The sequence below is a fragment of the Leiobunum rupestre genome, chromosome 11, assembly GCF_980474605.1.
Source record: "Leiobunum rupestre chromosome 11, qqLeiRupe1.1.hap1, whole genome shotgun sequence".
Lineage (NCBI taxonomy): Eukaryota > Metazoa > Arthropoda > Arachnida > Opiliones > Sclerosomatidae > Leiobunum > Leiobunum rupestre.
Window position 1 is genome coordinate 18,370,454 of NC_143394.1, and position 19,098 is coordinate 18,389,551.

General features: G+C 36.9%; 2 protein-coding genes and 1 pseudogene across 3 annotated transcripts; 1 reads left to right on the forward strand and 2 right to left on the reverse strand.

Moving 5' to 3' along the window:
- Positions 1–3,080: 3,080 nt before the first annotated feature.
- On the reverse strand, positions 3,081–3,893 carry LOC149921897 (PRA1 family protein 3 pseudogene; annotated as a pseudogene).
- A 1,348-nt stretch (positions 3,894–5,241) lies between these two features.
- mRpS30 (mitochondrial ribosomal protein S30) lies at positions 5,242–7,315 on the forward strand. Its single transcript, XM_090162639.1, has 5 exons — positions 5,242–5,833; positions 5,896–6,039; positions 6,100–6,211; positions 6,581–6,745; positions 6,806–7,315. Exons 1-5 carry the CDS (start codon positions 5,261–5,263, stop codon positions 7,264–7,266), a joined length of 1,455 nt encoding a protein of 484 aa, XP_090018765.1. The 5' UTR covers positions 5,242–5,260; the 3' UTR covers positions 7,267–7,315.
- Positions 7,309–13,886, reverse strand: Elp1 (elongator complex protein 1). 2 transcript variants are annotated; one of them, XM_090162638.1, is made up of 27 exons: positions 13,654–13,886; positions 13,457–13,585; positions 13,233–13,395; positions 13,083–13,168; positions 12,926–13,025; positions 12,777–12,867; positions 12,537–12,660; positions 12,300–12,405; positions 12,018–12,236; positions 11,788–11,955; positions 11,631–11,730; positions 11,224–11,572; positions 11,009–11,165; positions 10,668–10,930; positions 10,529–10,608; positions 10,237–10,466; positions 10,034–10,176; positions 9,841–9,964; positions 9,684–9,781; positions 9,425–9,626; positions 9,291–9,352; positions 8,541–8,603; positions 8,307–8,475; positions 7,997–8,245; positions 7,788–7,939; positions 7,497–7,575; positions 7,309–7,435 (listed from the first exon to the last, which is right to left on the reverse strand). In XM_090162638.1, the coding sequence occupies exons 1-27, from the start codon at positions 13,798–13,800 to the stop codon at positions 7,365–7,367; spliced, it is 3,924 nt and encodes a 1,307-aa protein (XP_090018764.1). In that variant the 5' UTR covers positions 13,801–13,886; the 3' UTR covers positions 7,309–7,364. The 2 variants fall into 2 exon arrangements, with proteins under 2 accessions (XP_090018764.1, XP_090018763.1); XM_090162637.1 differs by having other exon boundaries at positions 7,788–7,942.
- Positions 13,887–19,098: the final 5,212 nt, after the last annotated feature.

The following is a 19,098-nucleotide window of genomic DNA, read 5'->3' on the forward strand; positions in this document are numbered from 1 at the left end:
TGGCCATAAATTATGAAAGCCTGATTTTGAAGGTTAACAATGGTAAGTGGCCAGTTTTTTAATTAAACTACCTAGGCTCTACTGGCCACAGGTCCCGTTTAAAATTTCTCACCCTGGAGGAGTCCGCACATTGGTTTTCTAAAACTTTTTGCAGTAGTTTTCAAAAGTTCGTCTGACGCATTAAAAATGACACCCTTCTCAAAAACCAACACCAGCAAAGTTTTGATCCGTCGACCAATCCAATAATCCACCATTCATTGTACATCATGGACTAATTAACAACTAATTAACAACAGGGACGGCCCAGATCTATAACATTTCCCTATAAAGACCCAAAAAAAGTGTTAACGCGTTCAGCAGAGTTGCCAGGCAAATATTTTTTATCCTGGTGATTCAAACGTCATAAACAGGAAACAGATTTTTAACGGTTTTAGCGGTTGTGATTTGAATTTTCAGATTAATGTTTACAAAGGAAACCCCAAACATCTCTCATAACCATCCATGTTATCACGTTAAATAACTATAATTATAGTTATTATTTTAGTATAATTGGTAAAGTTTAAATGATATTTTTTCCACCTCCGATTCTAAGATAGATTCGAAATTATCTCGGAAATTATTCATCATCAAAAAAAGGTAAACAACTATTAACATGAATCAAGCCTTGGTACAATCATTTATATTTATGAATAATATTATATAATGATAATAATAATTACCGTAACTAATTTGGGAATTGCTTTCAGACGGTAAGCAGAATATTTTACTATATGTACGATCAGAAATACATGAACCGAAATTATCAGCGACCTATTCCTCTAACGCTAGAGCCAAATTCTCTGTTTCCCCCTTCTTAAACGCAGTATGTCATCCCGCCCTCCTCAAAAAACGAGAATCTCCGTCTCCGGGGTGAGCGTTTCAATACGCCACCTGGTGTTGCTAAGGTAAACCTTTGAGTTAACACAAACTAAAAAGGTGCTTCGCGTGCATCATTTTTAGTCTGTGTAAAAATTTAAAACCACGATAATTTTATCTTTATAAATTGTTAAAATTTAATACGAAAACCTTCAACTTTTCGAGTATAGATGCTTTTACACAGTGCTTTTTTTCCTACAAAACAAGCCGAAGTTAAGAGATAAATCGGTACTTTGCAATATAATTAAACGACTAGAAATGCCAACGGCATTGAGTATACTTCAGAAGCTTTAACAGATATTTTAATATTTACATACATTTTCAGACTTTAACAATACAAAAATAACTCTCTTCTTTCCAAAAGAAACGGACGCGCAGGCCCGGACTGGCCATAGGGCAGATCGGGCAAATGCCCGATGGGCCGGTGTGGTCAAAGGGCCGTGAAGCCGTCTAGCCAGCATGACAATGTAGTGTTTTTGTGGGAAGTAGGGGCCGACGTTTCTAAAATGCCCGGGCCGGTTTAAGGTCCCAGTCCGGACCTGCGGACGCGTAAGGTTTCCCAAATAACGAATTAATTTTCGTACGTTTTCCATTATTATTAACTAACAGACGTTTAGCTTACATACGCCTAAGCCTCGGTTGACAGACGACGTTTCGCGTAGTTTTTTCTAAGAAAAACGATACATTTTACCTCACTAGATGGCGAACTAGTTACCCGTGGTGCACTCGGATATATTCCCCGCGGTCGGGCGGGACGAAATAAACGAAGGTAAATTTTCTACCCTCCCCCTGGCGTACAAAGAAAACGTATCCCCCGAAAAAAGCGCTCGCTGATAATTTCGGTTCATGTATTTCTGGTACGATCGGAAAAGCTCGACATTCTAAATTATTACGACGATTAATTTAAAAGACTAATATATTAGCACCGCATGGTAATCTCGTGGTTTCACTAAGGAAGTTTCTTTCAGAGTTGCCAATGTTTGACGAGCGAAAATCCCACAGTCCAGTTCCAAAATTTCCAGCCAAACCCCCTACACGTTTTTAGCCACGCCACCTCCCAAAACTCAGCGGAAAATATGCCAAATATTTTCAAGTTTCGTAGTCCAGCGCGGGAAAAAAATTAAATTCCGAGTAAAAGGGCCCTAAATACTGCAACTAGAAAGGGAAAATGAAGTAGTAATTTTCAAGCACTTGCATCTAGCGTTAGAGAAATAGAAGTCTGATATTTTCGGTTTATGAATTTCTGGAAATAGTGCTTTTTCAAAAATCCCACCAAATCAATGATTTTCTCTTAAAAATCCCTTTATCCCACACAGCCCAAAAAATCACCAAAAAGCCCACAATGTGGGATTTATCCCACACATTGGCAACACTGGTTTCTTTCCCTATTTTATTTCCCCCCGCTTATTTTGAATCACCAGCCTATACAAGAATTTCCTGTTATGCCCGCGAGTACCGCTAGAGTGCGTCGATGCTTGTTCTTTTGACTTTTTTCCCGGGCCGGACAAACTATTCGTCAAATTCGATGCAAACTGTAAAGTTGACCATTTGATTTTCAAATGTGCGTTGTTCACATGACGACCCGTTGGTCACATCATAAGCCAAAACCTTTTTTGTGCTTTACGTATGGGGGGTTTCGATGAAACCAATAATGGTGCAGTACAGACTGCGATTCGCAAAGGCTAGCCACCTCCGTCAATAATTTCGGATGTGTGATATTTTTAGAGCAGCTAAAATCTCTTAATACGTCTCCTGTCTAGACTAAGCTTCATAAGAATACTTTTTTTGTGATTGTGTTGCTTTGTTTTTTCTGTTTTGGTTTCTTTTATATTTATTTTATCTGTCATGCATTCCACTTAAAATTTTGTTGTTTTCTTATAATTTAACTGTTTGTAACATTGAATGTAACAACTAACAAGGTGTGTATAGTGTGAAGGCCTTGTTGCCACATACAGCAATAATAAACTTCTTATTTTGAAAAATATATATGGCGTGCAGATCAAGGCCGAACCAAAACAAGATAGAATCATAGATAATTAATAGGTTGAGTCAAAAACAAAAGAGAAAACCTAAGGAGGTGGGATATCCCATAAATTAAACATAAAAATGTTGCAAATACAAGAATTTCTTGAAATTTCAATAAATTTGATTTATTTTAACACTCCAGGAAAATATAGGGTCACATGACTAGCCAAAAATCAAATTGTAAACATGGTATATATATATGGAAGACAAAAATTATTTGATAAAAGATAGATAATGATTACAAAACTGCAATATCACCATATTTGTACACATATTTGGCCACAACACTATTTCAGTATAATTGGTAATATGACTGTATACACATAAATATATACATTGCTTAACGCATAGGGCTTAGATCATCGAGTTTCTTTTCAATTTTTTTCATAACATCTGATTCTTGATACTGTCCCATAGCTTCGAGTAATATACCCATAGGAGATTTTTTCAAACCAATTGTTTCAATTTTGTTTGAAAGTTTATTCTTCATGTTCCGGAGCCTCATTGATGCATGAATGAATACCAAAACGATTGGCAACATGACACCGAACACTGAAATCAAAACTGAACCCATCATGTATATTATAAAATAGCCTCCACCAAAGATGATGGCAAGTGTTATAAAAGGGTGATCTTTCTTGAATTTTCTGGCATCATACTTATTGTTTGTAATGTATTGAAATAAAGCAACCGCTACTACGACTGCCACGATGCCACTAAACATTTTGACAGGGTGGATAAGGGTGACCAATACAAAAATTAGAGCCGAAGCCAGAAAGTAATTTGTTTGGTAAAATAAAAGGTTTTGAATTACTCTGTTGGCCCATTTGTCCAAATCTTTTAAATTCGGTAATTGAAATCTAGCCGATTCTAACAAAAAATCGTCCAAAGAACGCAAAGGAGCGATTTCAACTTCACCAGGCGCGGCCATTTTTAAAGAACTAAAATTAGCATATGACTCAATTCCACCACCCAACGGCCAACTCATATCCACTGTCTAGTGCAAGTAGAACTGGATCTAAATTGGCCGTGACCACCCCTACCACTCAGCTATTTAGGATATATTATTACCATAGAGATAGAAAATAAGTAGAGGCACTTGTATCATCATCTAGCGAAGTTGACCGCGAGTGCCGACCAGTGTGAGAAATAAGGCACTATCACAGGCCGATCGCCAGTTTAAAAACTAGCTGGGCCAGTTCGCTACCTGAGAGCAAAAGTCAAGTAAGTCGAGATACGTGACTATTGAAAGAAATTCAAAATAATAATCCTTGAGTGTTTTTAAATTAAGGTGCCTCAGTACAAAATTTTGAATCTATATTTTCACTCTATTTTGATCAATTTTCATTATTAGATTATCATTGTTATTATGCTAGATTTCGAACTTAAAACTGGTTTTACACAAATAGGGGTTTTCAGACTTGCTTGACTCTTGCTCTAAGGTAGCGAGTTTAAAAATGAAATGCTTGGGGTGTAAGTGGACCTGGTGACCACTTAATTAATTCAAAGTTGGTTTCCCTTCCAGATTTTAGTTCATTAAAAAAATATTATATTAATCCCTAAAATTGTTTGGTCTTTGCATCTTTAAATATAAACAGTCTCTATCTCTCAGTTCGGGTCGCGGGTCTATAGCACAATTCAAGAATAGATAATTTTGCCATAAATTATGAAAGCCTGATTTTGAAGGTTAAAAATGGTAAGTGGCCAGTGGCCAGTTTTTTAATTAAACTACCTAGGCTCTTTACTGGCCACAGGTCCCGTTTAAAATAAATCCTTATTTCTCACCCTGGTGCCGACCCCTTTTCGCCTTTTCGGCAAAGTAGGAATCCATGAGATGGGCAGATTAAGTGGCGCCATCGACGCGCGGTGAAATAAAATACATTATGCCTTTTTGAAAATCAACTGTCATTTGATGTAAACAAAGGCTACGTTCAGCAACGCTCATCGGACTCGCCGATTAGTAATCGTTGACATCGGTTTCCTACTGTACGCTTTGTCGCGTTTCGGGTTTTGACGTCACGATAGTCATCGGTTACTCACCGAAGTCATCGGCTGGAAGAGTCGTTTTTTCCGATGACTGACGTCATTACTGACGTAAAACTACTATAAAAGCTACGCCATTTGAAAAAACACCGATGACTGAATAAAAGCGTTCAGCAACTTACGACGTCATTATGACGAAAAAGCTCATCGGTGGAAAATATGAAATCCATCGGGTTTTTTCCGTTGACTGCTACTGATTGCGTGCTGGTGTCTAAGAGCTTGGGTCGACACCGATTTGTGTCTATCAAAAAAAAATTTACCCATCGCTGTTCAAAAAATGGCGTTCACCATGCGATGTGCAAATCGATCTTGTCCAAAAATTTTAAATAATTATTTAAATACTAATTATTATCGAACTGTGACTACGGTCAAACAATTAAAGGAAAGTGAATATACTGAGGTGCCAGAATATGTCGATGTTTTTGACCCGTCTAAAGAGGGTCGTCAGTTAATGGAGAGGTTGAAATGGTACGAAACCATTCGAAAGCTACCTACAGTTGAACAGAAATTTTTGGAAATCAACCAGAATTTCCCTAAGCGTGTTATTGCTAGAATCATAAACCCTGAACATGTATCATATGATACTCTAAATTTCTCACAATATTGTACGAGAACACATGTAGTACAAGGACTACCTAAAGATTATTACACCAATGTTGCTGATATTTTGGAGAGAGTGCGAGAACCAATTATTGATAGCATTAAAGATAATAAAAGCAAATATGATGCTAATCCCAACAAATCAAATTTCTATAAAGAAATTATTGAAACAACCTGTTTACTTAATGAAATTGTGTTCCTTCTAACATCTGCTCTCGGGTGTGAGAAAAAACATATTTCAAATGCTGAGGTTTGACTAATAATTGTTTTAATTTCAATACAAAAACAGTATATTGAATATTTTTATATTAGGTTATTGAAACACCCAGATGCGATTCATTTTGGTGGCATGGCGATTATTATCATAGGAGGAGAGTGGATAAGCTTATTGACGTTTGTTTCCAATTTCAATGGCAACCATCTGTACAACTTCGAATCAACAAACCCTTGCCTACTGTAATTGAAAATATATTATAGAATAGTGTATTTTTGTAATTAAAAATATGTCATTGATAGATATTTGATCGGGATGATCCTTTGTGCAAATCAAATGATCTACCAAAAAGTCTTTACAACCCGGCACATTATAAATTATTTTATCAGAGAAGAAACTTAACAGTTGTTCCAGGTATTATATACCGTCATTTAACTGGTGTTGCTAAAGTAATAACCCTTAACTCATAAGTAAGATTACCCCTCTTAAACACAATAACACTTAACATAAATCTTTAAATGCTACAATAATTATCAATGTCAAACAGGGTTGTTTTTTTAAAAAAGAAATGATTTGAATCAGGATTTTTTAATTTTTAAACATATCTTTTTTCTGTGGCCAAGAAATTAAGCAATCACCATCAATTGAAAACGTTAACGAAAATTTATGGAGGTTTATGAAAAATCATTTCATTAAAATCAGACAACCCTAATGCAAAAGCACTTGCATTGTTAGTGCTCTAATAATATTTGATATTTAGTTTGAAAGGTCAATTATTTGTAGGTGTATGGAGTGGAAATGCTTTGGAATTTCCCTTTCTTACATTAAGTCATTTGGCATCTTTAAACACGTATAGAGTAAGATTTGGGAATGATACTAGAGACGCAATTATATCTAAAGCAATAATTGCCTCATTTGGCTGGTTGATGGGAATTGCTGCTAACTTAGGTAACTTCAAATTCCAATAATTAATAATTAAATAGTTTGTTAATATTTGATGCCCCGCAGGTTTTACACCTTTTGATGAACTACGATACCCGCTTGTTACCCAAACAGTCTTAACTAATGGAAAAGAATGGTGGTTTTTTGTCTATCAAATGAACACTATGGCTTTGCATAAGGATACAAATCCACAAACACACCGTAACATTCTTTGGCATTCTGGACCCTTAAATTTATATGAAAGTGTTGAAGATGGAATATATAAGGGTGTTGATGATTCAGTTATCAAATTATTATTACAATTTTTTGTACGCAAACCTATGAATGAAATTAATTTCGAAACAAAACCATATTTGCAAGAAACAGAAAGGAGTGATGAAGAACGAAAAGAATTACGGAAAAAATTGCGCCTATGTTTTGATAATAGGCCAGTTTTCCAAAGTGACAAGTTTGAAGTGCCTACTTGGCATTACATTTATAAACGTCACAAAGAGGCCCGACCAACACCCACAGTCAAATTGTGGTAGTTTAAGTTAAGAATTCTAGTTAAATAAAGTATCAACTTCTACTGAGGAAATAAATTTATTCTTGCCCAATATGCTTTCTTCCAAAATTCCCATATTAATTACTTGTCTAACATTTGTAATTTCCAACTGTCATTGAAGTGAACGTTAGGTGGCTGACGTAGATGTGGATCTGTTAAAGAAAATTATGACATTTTGAAAACTATACTGCTTAAATTACATTTAATCTTTACCTGATATTAAAGGTGTAGTTTTAGTTTTATTCTGCATGGCTGCAGCAATTTCATTAGCAGTTGCGGATGGACCCAACTCCTTTAAAAACCAGGAAATATTATAACAAATAAACATAAGATAACTTAATAGCCAAGGGTAAAAGATTTGAGATTGGGCTGAAGATTAACAAGCTTTGAAACTTATAAAACTTCCAAGCTAAAGATTCACATCTACAACATATCCGGCTTTAAGCCCAGGCTTAAAAATGTATGTGATCAGAAATATCAAGCTGTGATAACATTTAAGCTTACTAAATAGGGTATTCCTGTTGACTCTGGTGGCCATATTGTTGGAATAGCAAGCTTGATACATATGAATAGTGAATTAAGATTTCTTTGAATATTGAGAGCCAAATCTTCGAAACCAAACATGACTAGAGTTGTCAGTAGGCTGGTAATATTATCTGCTAATACGCGTCAGATTAGTTTCTAAATTTCCTTTGAAAACATCTTTTTTCTACCTGAAGAACTATGAGCTCCGAGTATAATCTCGTTCAACGCTGTTATGAGAGCTAAATCCTCATACATGCTACCTTCTTTTAAGAGGTATTTTTTCCTCTCGTGTTTCTGCTTATGTTTGGAACTTTTCCGTGTGTTGATGGAGCCTGAATGATTAGACCTGCTTCTTTGCGAATGAGAGCTTGAAACAGCTGAAATGCTTGATGTGTCCGAAAAAATATCATTATCATGATAGTTTGGTTCATCATTGTCTAATGGAATTAAAAGTCATAATCCATTGTTTTTGACGGAGTTAATATTTGGAAAGTGTACCATCATAATCTGATTTCATCTTATTTTCCCGGACAATTTGTAGTCTGGTTGTATATTTGTTGAAATTACTGGACATTTGCTCAATGTTTGACACAAGCTGGGTGCTTTGTTCCAACAGAGCTGGTTTCAAGTGAGTTTCAAGCAAATCAGGTCGTTTATACCTTGATATCTACAATAATATTTAAATAATGTAAACATTACAATAATACAAATAATAAATTTAGTTAATAATACCTGATTTATAGCAGAGTTCCATTGTTGGCCCTCAACTAATGTAGCTATGCTTTCTTCATGATCCTAAAAATTTTAAACATGTGACTTACAAGCAGTGGCGTAGCTTTGACTGTACTAAAATTCATTTAGCCATGCTAATCAAAACTATTTTTGACAAATAAAAATGATAATTTACGCATTTGAAATAGCATGGGTATTTCACTGATTTGAAAATTATTCAATAAAAAAATAATATTATGGGAAAAATCTAACCTAAATTTCAGTAAAATTAGGTAGATATGAGTAAAATTGGACAAAAAAAAAGTAATTTAAGGAAAATTTTGATAATTTTCGATAATTGTTAATAAATAAAATACAGCTTAATGAGTAATATTGATATATTTTGAATACATTGGATAAAATTTGGTAAAACAGATGCAATTGGGTGAAATTTTTAAAAGTTAGTACTTCAGGTTTTTTAAGTTAAATTGGTTAAATTAATATAAATTTGGGAAATTTCAAGAATATTGGGTGAAATCCAAAAAAATTGTAAGCCTTTAAAATTTGGGTCAGTCTGGGTTCATTTAGGTAAATATAAATATGGAAAATACAAGTTCAGAGGGTGCTTAAATACTAATGTTCCAAGGTCAGGAAGTCGGTAAATCCTAATATTGCAAGGTCAGATGTTGGCTAAATTCTAATGTTGCAAGGACAGTGGGTTGGAAAATTATAACATTGAAACAAAGCTAGATTGATGTGTTAATAACATACCTGAACTTGAGTTTCGTATAAATAAGCTGCTTCTGTGTATTTTCTATTACTTCTCAAAAATTCTATAGAATAAAAGTTATAGATATTACAGAATAAATGTTAATACAATTAATTAGTAACAAGTTAATACAAACCTGCCATTTTTCTAGATAACTGTACCAATTGTACAGGATTGTATCCTAATTCATTGGCTGCGCACAAGGCCAGCTGCCAATTTCCAGATTTCTGATATGCTTCCAGGGCTTCCTCAAAATGACTCGTTGAATAAAAAACTACACCCGCTTCTTCATAATGTTTCTTTTGAACCAAATATTCACCGTAAGCTTGCCATATAATCTAAATAAAAAATTTATTTGAAAATACTTTTTATATTCAAAACAATGTTAATAATACTTTATTCTGGTCAGCGTTAAAAGCAAATAAATGCAATGCTTCGCTGTAAAGTCTTTGAGATTTGATTAAATCCAAACATTCATTGAAATGAGCATCACCTATAAAGAAAAAACTCACTTGTTTAGTCTAAGTTAAGCAAAATTATTGTTATTCTTACCACAATTAGCAATATGAATCAGAGCTTTCTTATATTTACGTAAATACATATCAATTTTGTATTTACGATAGTTGGAATCTAACATTTTAAGCTCAGAGAGGAAAGGTAGAAACTCTTTGGGGTCCTATTTGTAAGTGAAAAACTACAATTTATACTCTCATTTAAACAGAACTTGGACCTACAAATACAGTACTTTTTGAGACTTTTCTGCCACCATAATCACAATATCAAAATCGTACATTCCAAGCGCTACATCGTATAAATGATCTATGTCAACCATGTACATTAGATACTGGAGAGCATCACCAGGTGTTAGGTTGTTATTTGTATTATTATCTACAAACAAAAATGGTACAATTACTTTCAATATTAAATATAACAATAGAAAGCAGCAACCTTGAAGTTTCTTAATTTCTCCCAGAGCCATATCCAACTGTGGAACTGATTTTTTCGCATACGTTGTTAAAATTGAAAGCAAAAATTTATTCTTGTCAATTTTTTCGAGGGTATGCCTCATTGCGTCACAAACTACATCAATTTTAGTAGATTCCGAGTTTTTTACAGATTCCGGCACAGATGACCCACGATAGCTCGAGCTGTACATCGTGCGACAGACATTATCATTCCTAGATAATGATACCCTAATTATTTAAATATACGGACAAAATAAAAAATTAAAGACTATTACATAAGCTCTGTTAAGAATAAATTAATGTTTGGTACAGAAACCAAATCTTCCACAAATTTATTAGTGTTTTCCAAAAATAGCTATAATAAATAAAAAAAACTATATATTCCGGGGAAAAAAGTAAAATTTAAAATCAAACCTTCGGATTGTGGTCATATATGAGATTCAGATTAATTCTGTGTCTTTTCATTATTTCAAAGACATTTCTGAACTCTAATTTGTCCAAAAGTTGGCAGACAACATTAAGAACCAACGGTCTTGGTTGAATTGTTTCAAGATTTCCACGTGGCATTTGCAGAATTACTTTAGTTTCATGAGGAACAACTAGAACTAACCTCGAACCTCGTTCCAGAGCTCTTGGCGCATCCTCCACTGATTCTACTTTAGCACCGTTTAAGATTTCTGTTTAAAAGCATATTAATAGTTTAATAAATAAAACGAACTAACATTGTAAGTGTATAAAATATAAAACTAGCTCACTCGGTAAGTCACTATCTTTTGTTAAGCAGCGAAGTGTGTGCCGATGCGTTGTTAGTAAAAGAAATTTGCGATGGAGACTAAATGATGTGCAATTATTGGCAATTTCCTTATCGTTTAAGAAAATTTTGTGATGTTCCGATAAACCAACGAGTACATTCTTAACCAAGGAACGAATCAAATTAGACAAGCCTAAAAACCAGTAGATTTAGACTTACTTTATTATTAACAATAGCAAAGTCCATAGTTGGAGCTGGATTGGGGAATTTAAGCTGCGTGTGATCGTCAATTAGCCAAGGGGTTAACTGATTTGATTCAAAGTTATAGCGAGAACATGACCCATCCATAAACTGCAATGCCACCTCTGCGCTTGATATAGCACATGTTGCCAATACATGTTTTTCCAGTCTTAGGAGTATTTTCATTTCAATTTTAAATGTATCATTTAATTTAAGAGTGACCATAACCAAATGACAGCCTTCTTTATCAATAACGGTACAGATTAAGGTGTTTTCAGTTATCCAAATCCAGTGAATGAAAACGGATAGTTCATTACATCGAGGTATGCTAAAATTATTTTCATTTATAATTTAAGAAGTTTAATTATAAAATATAATAAATTTACCTTGAAGTTCCAATAAAAATGTGAAGTTTAGTTTTATCGCCACAGTCTGTGCCGACGAAAGCTCCGTACTTATCAGTCTTATTAACCAAATTTGATGAAGCTGGAAATGAAATAACTTTAAAGCAAGAAATAACTGAAAAACTGTTAATAAACATACGTGATTTGAACAAGGCTAAGCTATAATCAGCCATTACAATTATAATATCTTCTGGATTCCGTCGGGGTCCAAATATTACACTGTTGATGGGACTGGGCAGCCTAAGAGATGTGCCATACATCGGAGGGGGTATTATAACATCAGCAAAGTTAGTTAGGTAACTTTCAGCTGAAATTAAGTATATGGTGCTGTAACAGTTGATCAAAAATTGTAAAAATGTATGTACATACTCCCTTGAATGACGGAGACAGTCGCAACATCTTTGGCAAGCCAGTTAGTTCTATCTATGGTCCAAGACCAAGAATATTCTAAAATGTAGCCCTGCTTTGTGCAAATACGAAGCACATAAGGTTGAAGTAAATCCCATTTCAAGGAATTTATTTTCAAGTCTTTGTACGTTAAAGTTTGTTTTTGATACCAAACGTAATTAGATGTTGTCCATAACATCACTGTCATTGAACCCAATTTGGTTTAGAATTACAAATACATTACTTAACAAAAAATTTCCTTACCACAATATGTTGATGGTTTTGACTCAATATCAGTGGTCTCACTCCTTAAATCACAACCCCAAACACCTAAGATCGTAGAATTACAGTTCCACGCTAAACCTTTAACCTAATTTGAAAAAAAAAAAATATCACATCATTTTCAAAAGATATAAAAGTCAGTGAATGAGAATTAATTAGTTTCAGAGTAAAAGAACTTCCATTGTTGGACCCTTACAAATTACACAAAAGTATTATTACCTCGAATGTTTGAGGTTTGTATGGAAGTTTAAATTCCCCATGCCTCAAGCCATTTTTTTCAAAAAATACAACTTCATGCTTATTTCTGGACATTTGCGTTGATGCAATCAAATTACCTGATGGCCTGTAAGTTGTTATGATTAATTATTAGTAATATCAATTACAGAGCTATTAAGGCTACATAGCCCTGGCTCTTAAACCAAGCAAAACCAAATTAAATTACAGAATTTCTGACATTACCTCCAACTAAGAGCACTTTCCAAACCATTCAAATCTTCACCAGTATATGATAAAACTCCGTCTCTCTCCCATATACGTAGCTGACGATAATCTAAAAAAAAAACCTATAGACATTTGTTGATATAAATCATTGATTGACCAAAACATACTTTTATCTGGATGAAGTGTGGAGCTAACAAACATCTGGCCATCGCCTCGCCAACTAATTCTGGGTTGTCGATCATCCCACGAAAATGCAGGTTCAACAGGCTACATAATTTTTTGGAGTTAAATTTAAAAACACCATAGAACTGTGATAAAACTCACAGGTTTTTCTTCCTTAGATGCTTGTTTTCCCACAGAGCCTTGGAATTGTGTTTCTTTTGAGCCCCATCCTGCAGTAACTGGTTTGTCTTAGAAACAAAGCCAAATTTTTTTTATAATTTTTTAGTAAGATTTATGACATTATAAACATACTTTCACCAAAGTCATCACTGTGAATATATTTTTCAACTAATGGATCAAAATCTTTTGTCATTAATATAAGACTTCCTTCACTGGTAATAGTCGCTAAGAGTTCCTGATCAGGGCTCCAACTTAAGCAATCAATACCAGTCGCAACAAAACCAACACATTCAACCTAAATTTAATGCCTAATTATTCATTTGAATTATATTGGATCAAGAATAATTAATTATTACTTCATTAGTCTCTAAATGGTGAAGGAATATGTTTCCTCCTTTAGTAGCAATGCAAATGGCTCTCTTCTCATACAAAAACTCAAGATCAAGAACCTTGGTTTCATCATCAAGTTTGGTAAGCTCAGAAACCTATTTTATGTCATGGAGTAAAATTAAAAGTATGCCAACTATTTTACATCAAAATTTGTACAACAAACCTTTGTACTAGACAAATTAACATCAAAAACATTTCTTTCATTTATGACAAGCAATCCCCCAGAATCAGTATCGACACAGAAATTGGTGTTCCCCGCAATTGACAAATGCTGTACATAGCTAAAATCGAGTAATTTAAGATTTTTCATAACTAAAAATAAAACTTCAAGCGAAATTATAAGTTATTATTATTTATATTCATTTGTGAAAATGAAAACCGGGAAAACCAGAGTCAATGTTCCCGAATTTATTATTTCTTAAAAACACCAAATGTGTATGATAACGTCGGATACGCGACGGAGAAATATAATTTTTTTCTATTTTACATGAACTAAACTACAATTTATTGTAAACGCTGACATGTTCTGGTAACGTGGAATACGCGACGGGAAAACAATAACTTTTACTATTTTAGATACATTAATTAACAAAAGATCATAATTTTACTACGCTGGAAGATATTATGTTTAGCGACCAGTGTCGTAGCCAGAAATTCGTCGATGTACGTGAATGTTAAGAGGGTTGTCTAGAAGGGGGTGGAAATTTAGTAAAGTCAAAGATAGGCCCAGGGGGGTTTGGACCTGGAAATCAACCCCCCCCCTTGTCTACGCCACTGTTGGCGACGGTAGATTCGGGAGATATCCAATTTAGGGTCCGTATAGGTATACAGGATGTTCTTTAGAATGTTGAAAAAATATTAGTATACGTCCCGGGAAAAGACTATATATACGCTTCGCTAAATAGACTGGCGTGTTCAATGGCTCGACTTGCATACGATAGCAGACGCTGGTCAAAATTTTCCCAGCGCTTCAGCAGTGCTACTAGTGGCGCTTCTAACGGCTGGTCAAAGCTAGCTTCTCCCGTGTTTCGAAAGTGTTAACAGGTTTTTTGTATGGAGACGCCTGTCTAGTAAGCGAAGCGTATATGTAGTCTTTGTTCCCGGGGGACACTCGTTCGCGAAAATGCATCGAAATCGTAAAACGTTTTCACGTTTTTTGAAAATTTAATTTTTCACCGCTAGGTGTTACGTCAAAAATTGCAATTGAAAACTTGTAGCTGCGTCCTCGAAAACGGAGAAATATCGTTGGCGTGAAAACAACAAGTCGGCCAAGGCCGTAATTTAGTTCCACATGGATGAGGTGAAATTAATTATTCTCTATGAGCCCTGGCGCGTGTTAATATGGTTAAGCATAGTGCCAAACGTAACCACCTTTGCCTATATTCAAAGTTTAAGCCCCATATTTCAAATCCAATACACTCTTTTACACGGTCTTTTCGACCCCTCTTTTTGGCCGCCCGCTAGTCGGCCATTACCTGGAACCACCGGTGGGGGGTCTAGGCTCGGGTCTTTGGTCGCAGGATATGGAGAATGGGGGTTAAGGGGGGTAAACTCAACATGGACGCGCCCAGCAAAATTCCAAAAAAAGAGTCTATAGGAACTACGAAGAATATTAATTTTTCTCTAAGCCTTGGCGTTTGTCAAAAGGGTAAAGCATAGCGTCAGACGTAAGCTTCTTTATCTGTATTCGAAGTTTGGGTCCAGTATCTCAAATCAAATAGAAACTAATCTATTAATTGCAATATTTGAGTATCGCGCCTTAAAAAGCTTAAACTACTTACAATGTTAGTGTAATATTTATCGATAGATGGCGCTCAGAGATTTACTATTTGACTTCTGTTCTTGGCTTCCGGTTTAAATGATTTATATAGCCATAGTGATAGAAAATAAGTAGAGGCCCAATGAAATCTTAGGGTTTGTTGCGCGCTGCTATCCCCCTTCACGAGCTATGCGTTAGAGGGAAGAAATACGTGGCGCCACAAACGGCCATCTAAGAAACTAAACTCCCTTTGTGGCAACCAGCTGGGCTCTACGACGTCATTGCAAAATCCACGTAACGTCTTAAGACTTGTGTATATAGTTACGTGGATTTTGCTTTGAGGTGACGATTACTAGTTCCTCCAGAACGGTGTGGTGGCGCTACGTGCTTCTTCCCTATAACGCATGCCACGGGGGGAAGGATGAAATTTCCATAACAGAAAGCAGCTCTTTTTTTCCTATGTTTGGGCCTCTACTTATTTTATATCTCTATGTATATCGAGGGGTCCGTCACTTCGAGGAATCTCGTACGGACCTTGATTCCGTGATTCTGAATCTCAAGAATCTAATCAGGAATCTCTAGAATATTCGAATCTTCGGAATCTTGGAATCCTACTCGAATCGATGAATCACATACGAATCACGGAATCTCGTGTGAATCACGGAATCTCGTGCGAATTACGGAATCAAAGATTAATCACGGAATCTAAAATTGATTTAAGGAATCACAGTCATAAGCCTCGGTCACTCTTACAGCAACTCTATCATTGCCACCTGTATTATGAAAAGGCCCCTGTTATTAGAGATGGCCATGAATCTATCTTATTCTTTAAAAAAAAACCGACTTGAGTGGAGACCGCGGTGCCATCTATTAATGAAAAATGAAGTTAAATTTTAACGTCCACTTTGGATTTCCGCGCGGACCGTGTTTCTCTCCCACCCCCGGCGAAAGGCGCCAGGGGTGGCGTTGCGATTCTGTTTGCTAGGTCTCTTCCGACGGTACAGCTTCCTTCCCCAGGATGTGTCGGGATGGATGTGCTGGCTCTTAAGATCCGCTTTACCACTGTCTGGATTACGCTTTTTAACATCTATGACTCGGGTGGTGTAGCCTCCAGACAAGTTTTCGACGATCTTCTCCTAGGAGTTGACACACCAGCTATTATCCTAGGCGCTTTCAGCACCCACAACACACTCTGGGGTAGTAGTCATACGGATCAGCAAGGCCGCTTCATCCAGAGTTGGCTAGAAGCCCAGGACCGTCTGGTCCTCCTCAACACTGGAGACGCCACCCGCCGCACAACTCGGGGCCCAGAGGCTGCCCTAGATCTGACTTTCGTAAGCTCCACACTGGCTCACTCCCTCCCCTGGACAGTCTTTAACCGAGGAACAAATGATCATCTCCCTATTTTTATAGGCTACCCAGCACACACTACAAGTTCTACGGCAAGTGGTATGCATTGGCACTATCCAGCGGTGGACTGGAAACATTATAGAATCCTTTTGGATGACACACTGGGGGACGCTCCGTTATCTGGATACTCTGCAGAAAATCTTCTTCGCCAGACGGCCCTGGCTGCGATTCCTATAAAAAAGGGTGGGGGGGGGGCTCGTCTCCTCGTCCGCCTCCATGGTGGGATGAACGCTGTTCTAACAAGGCCAAGGAAGTCCGTCAGACCCGTCGCAGGGCCCAATGGTCGGGCATCCTGTTGGACCAGGTTGCTTACATAAGGGAGAAGGCTGTCTATAAACGACTGATTAGTGACACGATTGGTGCTAGTTGGAAGGCCTATTGCTACAGGCTATATGCACACACGCCCCTGCCTCAAGTTTGGAACCAGGTTAGGTGGTTCAAAACAGGGATCCGCCCCAGGAAGCTCCTTACGCTCCATAATGGGTCTGAAATACTCACTGACCAGAAAAAGGTTGTGGAGTGTTTGGCATCCTCAGCTGGCGCTGACATACATCCCCCGCCAATGGCCCATTCTCGGCAGAGGAACTATATGGGGTCATCTCCGGGTTACGCAATACAGCTCAGGGTGTGGACAACATTTCTAACCTTATAATCAAAAATACTACTCCGGCGTTAAGCACAGCACTACTGAGTTTCTACAACAGCCTGTGGGAGGCGGGCATCATGCCGTCGAGGTGGAAGCAAGCCATCCTCCATCCGATCTTAAAGCTGGGCAAGTCCCCCACTTCTGCTGATTCATACAGAGATATCTCTCTCCTCATGAACCTGGGAAAACGTTATTAGAAACTGGTACTGGGCCGTCTGGTTTGGTTCCTGGAGAAAAATCATGTTCTCCCCCAGACCGATTGGGTTTCCGGAAGGGTCGGCGGGCGACGGATAATGCTTTCCGGTTGACTACGGCGGCACAGTGTGCCCTAGGAACCAACCAATTTTGTCTACTACCCATGCTGGGTTTGTCATCTGTCCGGGCTAGGTGGACGCTGGCGTAGGGCACTATGATGATAGACCTCCGGTGGTATGGACTATGTTACTAGGTACACCGGGCTATAAATTCTGACACAGCGCTTACTACACCTCCTTTTTGAGGGAAGGATTGTCTCATCTCGAGACTTTGGAACATCGCTTCCCGTTGGGACGTTTACCATTCCTCCTCAGCGCTTGGCGTTTGGCACAGGCCAACAACCTGAGCTGGCTCTTCAATACCTCCCGTCGCCATTTGAAGCGGCACTAAAAGGTTGGCGCATATAAAAGTGGCGGGAAACTAGTTTTCGGCAACCACGCAGGATGGTGGGTTTCCCCTAGTCTGGTGACGTCGTTGGTTAGAATAAAACGAAACAAGACTCCGCGGGAAATGGTATTGGTTATAGCATATGTAACATAATTAAACATAAGTATGCCACTAGCTCTATTTCTTCACTAATGGTTTGTTTCACAGACATTGCGTCATCCGTACTCTACGTAATATTTGACGTCATATTTGATGTAATATTTGACGTCAGCGAATCTCAAATGCCGATTATGCCATTGCACAATTAGCTCTAGTTTGATAAATCGACGGCCATTATTTTAGTAAACAAACCTGTTTGAACAACCAAGGCTTAGGAGTTAAAATGATATACAATATAGTGTCCAGTGCTGTTAGTGCAATGAATTTGCAAATTAATGAAGTTTTCGGAGACTCACGTTCTAAAATAAATTTGCATTGTCAAATAAAAGAAGCAGGTTTATTGGAAATAATAGTTGAAATTCAGGTTGAGCTTTTCTGGGGCATAGATCTACAAGATTGGAGTCTTAGCAGATTCTTATGAGCCTAGGCCTAACTCTTCTAGGCTCGGTGTGGGTTTTAAAAACGCTGGTGGAATATCCCACTTCGACGACTTGTTCCATTTTTGGAAAGCGATCACTGAACCGTATTGGTCATTTTCCCCAACCTTTCATTTTTCTAAACTACTCATTATTTAACTTCATCCGCACAAACCGAGTTTATAAATTTCAATAAAGCTACATTGGGCTGACTAAAATTCCGACGCAAAAAATTCCTTCTCAATTTATAGGTTTTCCATTGGCTGAAACAAATATGTTAGTAGCCAATAGTGTGACTTCCAAAATTACTAGGATGAATACAAAGGTTAAAATCTAACGTAGTCCACCTTTTAACTGGTTCGTGGTGAAACAAACCGTTAGTGAAGATTTTTGAATGGAATAAAGGTACAGTGGCATACTTATGAGGAATTATGTTACATATGGTTATAGCAACACTGCGCAGGCGCCAAAGAAAAAATGGAAAATTCCAGCTACAGGTCTTTCAACTTATCGTTATAGTTGCCCAATTTGGCTATATACAACAAAACATTGAATTTTTATTTACGTTATAACACG